This window comes from Chaetodon auriga, chromosome 17 (genome assembly GCF_051107435.1).
Source record: "Chaetodon auriga isolate fChaAug3 chromosome 17, fChaAug3.hap1, whole genome shotgun sequence".
Lineage (NCBI taxonomy): Eukaryota > Metazoa > Chordata > Actinopteri > Chaetodontiformes > Chaetodontidae > Chaetodon > Chaetodon auriga.
The window spans coordinates 22,601,876-22,608,352 of record NC_135090.1 but is presented as its reverse complement, the minus strand read 5'-3'; the positions used below and the strand labels follow the sequence as shown (position 1 = coordinate 22,608,352).

The following is a 6,477-nucleotide window of genomic DNA, read 5'->3' as shown; positions in this document are numbered from 1 at the left end:
TCTCTCCTCCCTCCTGCGAGCCGCTGAATCCGCCTTCAGCCTCATTTCTCTGGATTCTGACAGCAGAGTTCACTTGAGGGGGTCGGCTGTGTCTGAGAGCCTCCTGCACACGTCTGGAAGAAGCTTTTTCCTTCGCTTGTCTGCCACCAGCTCGACCTGCGGACTGGTCTTCAGCACCATGGACGGCGCCATGCACAGCCTGGACGCGGCGGCTTTCTGGCAGATCTGGCAACACTTCGACGCCGACGGTGAGGGGGTGAGGGGGGGTCTGAGGATGTCAGTCATGCTGTCATAAGAAGAACACGGAGCCTGTACTTTATGGTACCCAGTACATTTACTCAAGTACTGTAGTAGGAGGAGTAAACATAGAGGTACATGTATGTATTTTACTTCCATTTTCTGCTACTTTATGCTTCTACTTCACTCCGTCTGATGGGGAAATGCACTTTTTACTCCGCATTATTTAGCTGCTAACTTCAGCCACAAGCTGCAGTGCAGATTTAAACTGTTGATAGAAAATATGATCGATCCGTGAGGATGTGTTGATATCGATTAAGATGCTTCACATCAGCTCCACCTTCACCAGCTGACAGTACCTCTGGTACCACAGCAGCTTCATTCAAACTGGTGTAAGATGATGAAATTTGACATTTTAAACATTAGTAGTTTATGCTCTTTTATAAAAAACACTCGGTTGATTAGGCTGAAGGTTTTTGGAGTAATTTCTCTTCACCTTCATCATGTTCTGATGTTTTTAGATAACGGGTACATCGACGGAAAGGAGCTGGACTCCTTCTTTCAGCACATGCTGGGGACGTTTGGGATGAAGGTAAAGACATCAAACCGATGAAGAGTTGGTCGTCTTCTCACCCACCTGTTGATAAAATGAAGAAACCGCTTCTCCAGCGGCAGAGACCACAGTGTTGTATTTCATACGACCAGCAGGGGGCGCAGACAGTGTCTGAGTGTACACACAGTGGCTTTATGTTGATCTGTTTATCATTCAGCTTTTCACTGGTTAAACCTGCCTCAGCTTGTGTGAGAGATGAGTCCATGTTGTTTTCAGAGGGAGGAGATAACCGAGGACCAAATCAGGAGACTGAGACAGAGATTCATGTCTGCTCGAGACTCCACAGCTGATGGACGTCTGCAGATACAAGAGGTACAAAAACCTTTTCCCCTGAGCTGCTGCTGGCTCCAGAACAGTCTTCATGGACGTTTTCATGTCAGAGTCGGTACGGTGACCTGTGACCTCTGTGTTTGGGCAGAGTTCAGGTGTCAGCATGATGCTGAGGCGACGGTTCGTCTTCACTCCTGCAGATTCACAGCATGAAGCAGGAAAATCTTTTCTCATTTCACATTTCCCATAAGAAAACACACACTTTTCCAGGTGTGTCCTTCAGACAGCTTCACTGAGTTAAAACAGACTGCAGGTAAATGAAAAGAGCTTTGTCATGTGACGACTCTGCACTCTGAACACTGTAGACTTCCGTACAAAGACACTGACTGCGATGTCCAAAACCAGTCAGATCCTCTGAACGTTCACACGCGCTCGGCCGACGACGCCGATTCTGATCCTGATTGTGATTGTTTTTTCCAGCTGGCCACCATGATGCTGCCGGAGGAGGAGAACTTCCTGCTCCTGTTTCGCAGAGAGACGCCGCTGGACAACAGTGTGGAGTTCATGAGGGTGAGGGTCAAAGGTCAACAAATGGTGCAGAGGTGAATGAAGGGCAGTGAGGACGTGATGTGAATGAGCAGCACGTCCCTCTCGTTACCACGATGAGCACCGGCCTGCTGCCTGTTGTATTTTCAGCCGTTTCTTTCTGTCTTTGTCTGTAGATCTGGAGGAAATATGACTCTGACAGCAGCGGCTACATCTCAGCCACTGAGCTCAAGGTAACTGCTGAGTTTAGACGTAACAGAGCCGACAGCCAGACACAGAAAACAGCTTTTAGAGTCAACAAATCAATTCAACGTCACATTTGAATGAAATGATGTGTTTGGTTTGAACTTCTAGCTGCAGAATTGACTTGAACTAAAACTTTGAAGGAAAAGAAGACAGTTGTTCTCTACCTGTCAAGATTAGAAAGCAAACCAAAAGTTGGGTGTCTTTTTGTCCCTGCAGGGCTTCCTTCAGGACCTCTTCCTCCAGCACAGGAAGTCCATCACCCCCAATAAGCTGCAGGAGTACACGGACAGCATGGTAACAGGCGGCGGAGGGTTGAGCCGTTCACGTCCTCTTATCGTCGACTGTTAATCTCATTCTGACTTGTTTCCCTCGTAGATGAAGATGTTTGATAAAAATAAGGACGGCAGACTGGACCTGAATGACCTGGCCAGGTACTGCTGATCTGTGTCATGTGACCAAGAGAAGAATCATCAGATGAGAATGATCAGAAAAAATACATCAGATTTTAATCTTTGACATTTAAAAAGACTTAACATGAGGCTAATTCTGTCGTTTCCGTTCAGAATTTTGGCCCTGAAAGAGAACTTCCTGCTGAAGTTTAAGATGGACGTAAGTTTTCATTTCATATTTGGAATCATAAATCAGAAAAATACTTACAGCCGCCTCCCTTTCACCTCAGTCTACGTGTAGTCCTTCTCGTGGGTGTAAATGTTATTGATCTGCTGTATTTGGTGTCAGGCTTGCAGTCAAGAGGACAGGAAGAGAGACTTTGACAAGATCTTCGCTCACTATGATGTTGTGAGTTTGAATTTTTCCCTCACTGTTGAGTTTTCTTCATGTTTACTGTCCGGTCAGAGGGAGCAGGGGGGTCCTGCTCCTCAGACGCCTGGATGTGTGTTCATGCTGCCTGCTGAGTGATGAACAGTGACGTTAGCTGACAAACACCATCAGATGACAGCTGACATTCAGCCAGGAGGCTTTGTGACTGTGTTAGCTTCTGCACTCAGTATGAAACTGTGCCTTCAGTATGAAACACAATCTGAACAGGAAGTAAAGACTTTTGGTGTGTGTGTGTGTGTGTGTGTGTGTGTGTGTGTGTGTGTGTGTGTGTGTGTGCGCACAGAGTCAGACCGGTGCGTTGGAGGGCCCTGAGGTGGATGGATTCGTGAAGGACATGATGGAGCTGGTGAAGGTAAAGATCGTGAACACACTGCTGAGCCAGTATTCAACTAATCAGGGATCAGTCAGTGTCACTCAGATCTGATCATGATTGATCATCTTTTCCTGGGCACGGGAACGTTAAAAACGCTTATTGGCTTTCATTGATCTCATGTCTGTACAGTAAATATGAAACCACAGCCAGATTAGCGTAGCTTAGCATGTAAGCATTCAAGCCATAGCACGAGCAGAGGCAGTCCCTTCACTGCCCACCCTTCAGTCACTGACCTCTGGCCTCTCTGTTAACGCCTCCACACCCCCCCACCCCCACCACTCTCCTCCAGCCCAGCATCAGTGGCACAGACCTGGACAAGTTCAGGAAAGCCCTGCTGGGTCACTGCGACATCAATGGAGACGGAAAGATCCAGAAGAACGAGCTGGCTCTCTGCCTCGGCCTCAAGCTCAGCTAACAGACCCTCACAGCATCACCCTCCATCACTCCTCTTCCTCTTTTCTTCATCTTTATATACTTCAATACTAGTATTTTACTCTTTCCTCCTACTCATTCCTTCCCTCATCCTAATTCCTAGCGTCCAGTTTGGTGTTGACAAACTGATGTATCCTCATATTCTATGGTCTTTAATATCAGCAGAGTGCATTTATATTTTTCTGTATTTAAGTTCGTAGTACAGGTCAAAAAAAGTGTAGAAAACGCTGAGTTTTGAGATTAAAATAAACGTGTTTGGTGTTTTCATGACTGCATGCTGCTTCTTTGTAATGTTTTAATACATGAAACTGTGTTTGCATGACGTTACTGTGAAACCTGTAACATGAGTGATGGTTAATAAAACCTTCAATCTTTGTCAGCTGTGTCTTTCCTCTCTAACACGTGAGGTAAATTCATTGCAAACAACATGATGAGAATGAAACAATTACCCAGTTATGTCTGCTTTTATAGTTAAGGTTGTTCTGTGGCAACAAAAACTGCATTATTAATTGACTGCGAGTAGCTTTTGATGAAATCAGTGACGACCTGAAGGGAAGGAAATCAATCCAATGACTGATTATATGATTTGCGATGTAATAATTCCCCAGCAGTAATGCAAAATATACATATTCTAATGGGCTTAAACATGCAGAACACCAGCACTGTCCTTTAAAGTTCAGCTTAGAGAACATGCACAACATGATGGACAACAAAGCATGAAGAGCAGCAACTTCGTAACTCATAGTTTCATGGTCTTCTCAACAAACATCACCTCAACAAACTGAACCAAAACTGCTCTAAAATTCACCTTTGTTGTTCTGAAGGAGACATTTAATTTAATGCACAACACATAATACAAATATGTCAACGCAAATCCTTTTGTACCCCCACACAGTCACATTAGACAATGTACATGAGCGACAGCGTTAACTCAAAACACCACAAGCGGTCGGTGATTTTTATTTATTTGTTCAGTATTTTGGTTGAGCTGAGCCATGAGGCAGATCTACAACCTGCTGTGAGAAGCTGAAGAGTTTTTAGCTGACACAAGTGAAACGCAGCTTGATTGCCTAAGTGCAAACACCTGCCCAGGTTGCCAGAGCTGACAGCGCCAACCTGATTCCAGTTCCTTCATCAGTGTGAGACACTAGAAAAGGGCCAGTGTGAGAGCAGCAGTCAGGAAGCTAAAACAATAGTTTCTGATTTTGTTTGGCTGTCAGCAGCACACATTGAGAAGGCTGCTTGGCTTCAGCTCCACCAGAAAAATGGCCTCTGGATTTTGTGTGAGGTAAGATGACTTTTCTCTGTTTTGGCAGCCATTTCACTCACTGACTGGTTTTGTTTGTTTCACATGTTGTTCTTTTTCAGGGTGCTCTTACTCTCGCTAGCAGTGTTTGGACAACATGCAAAAGGTAAGAATTCAAGCTAAACAATCTGCATTTTCATTTGGTGAGTTATTACAGTAACATCAAATGTTTCTTTTTCCTAGCACTGACGTACAGAAGTGGAGGCTCCAGTGGCATCACACCCCTCTTTAAAGGGGCTGAAAACGAGCGCAGCTACAAACCTGCTTCAGCTCCTTCCACTGAGAGCTATGCACAGCCTGGAGGTCCTCTGGGTAGCCATGGACCCAGTTACGCTGAAAGTGCTTCATTTGAGTATCTAAAGCCTGCTGCTGCACCTAGTGCTGGACATTTTGGGGCTTCTTATGGAAGGCAAGTAGATGGCTACAGTCCAGAGGGAAGTGTTTCCAATTACAGGCCTGGCCCACTGATTAATCAGAAACCTAGTCAGCATTCAGGCCAGCAACCCCAGCCGCCGAGCTACCCGGCCCAGCCCCAGCAGCCTCAGCGGCCCAGCTACCCGGCCAAGCCCCAGCCCCAGCCGCCTCAGCGGCCCAGCTACCCGCCCCAGCCCCAGCAGCCGCAGCGGCCCAGCTACCCGGCCAAGCCCCAGCAGCCGCAGCGGCCCAGCTACCCGGCCAAGCCCCAGCCGCAGCAGCCTCAGCGGCCCAGCTACCCGGCCAAGCCCCAGCCGCAGCAGCCTCAGCGGCCCAGCTACCCGGCCAAGCCCCAGCCGCAGCGTCCCAGCTACCCGGCCAAGCCCCAGCCTCAGCCTCAGCAGCCCAGCTACCTGGCCAAGCCCCAGCAGCCGCAGCGGCCCAGCTACCCAGCCAAGCCCCAGCCGCAGCAGCCTCAGCGGCCCAGCTACCCGGCCAAGCCCCAGCCCCAGCCGCAGCAGCCTCAGCGGCCCAGCTACCCGGCCAAGCCCCAGCCCCAGCCGCAGCAGCCTCAGCGGCCCAGCTACCCGGCCAAGCCCCAGCCTCAGCCTCAGCGGCCCAGCTACCCAGCCAAGCCCCAGCCCCAGCAGCCGCAGCGGCCCAGCTACCCGGCCAAGCCGCAGCAGCCGCAGCAGCCTCAGCGGCCCAGCTACCCGGCCAAGCCGCAGCAGCCGCAGCAGCCTCAGCGGCCCAGCTACCCGGCCAAGCCGCAGCAGCCGCAGCAGCCTCAGCGGCCCAGCTACCCGGCCAAGCCCCAGCCTCAGCCTCAGCAGCCCAGCTACCCGGCCAAGCCCCAGCAGCCGCAGCGGCCCAGCTACCCGGCCAAGCCGCAGCAGCCGCAGCAGCCTCAGCGGCCCAGCTACCCGGCCAAGCCGCAGCAGCCGCAGCAGCCTCAGCGGCCCAGCTACCCGGCCAAGCCGCAGCAGCCGCAGCAGCCTCAGCGGCCCAGCTACCCGGCCAAGCCCCAGCCTCAGCCTCAGCAGCCCAGCTACCCGGCCAAGCCCCAGCAGCCGCAGCGGCCCAGCTACCCGGCCAAGCAGCAGCCACAGCGGCCCAGCTACTCACCCCAGGCCCAGCAGCCGCAGGGGCCCAGCAACCTGGCCAAGCCCCAGCAGCCCAGCTACGACAATGTGAGCCAAA

General features: G+C 50.5%; 1 protein-coding gene across 1 annotated transcript; it reads left to right on the top strand.

Annotated features, from left to right (window-relative positions):
* Positions 1-62: 62 nt before the first annotated feature.
* On the top strand, positions 63-3,932 carry LOC143335498 (secretagogin-like). The gene is made up of 11 exons (XM_076754971.1): positions 63-248; positions 759-829; positions 1,067-1,162; positions 1,601-1,690; positions 1,843-1,899; positions 2,129-2,206; positions 2,288-2,343; positions 2,476-2,521; positions 2,651-2,710; positions 3,036-3,104; positions 3,415-3,932. Exons 1-11 carry the CDS (start codon positions 179-181, stop codon positions 3,538-3,540), a joined length of 819 nt encoding a protein of 272 aa, XP_076611086.1. The 5' UTR covers positions 63-178; the 3' UTR covers positions 3,541-3,932.
* Positions 3,933-6,477: the final 2,545 nt, after the last annotated feature.

Bases quoted from the DNA above. Each gene is read 5' to 3' on its own strand.
- LOC143335498 (XM_076754971.1), top strand. From the start codon at position 179: ATGGACGGCGCCATGCACAGCCTGGACGCGGCGGCTTTCTGGCAGATC. The intron at 830-1,066 runs GTAAAGACATCA...TGTTGTTTTCAG, and splicing joins TGGGGACGTTTGGGATGAAG to AGGGAGGAGATAACCGAGGA. The intron at 2,344-2,475 runs GTACTGCTGATC...GTTTCCGTTCAG, and splicing joins GACCTGAATGACCTGGCCAG to AATTTTGGCCCTGAAAGAGA.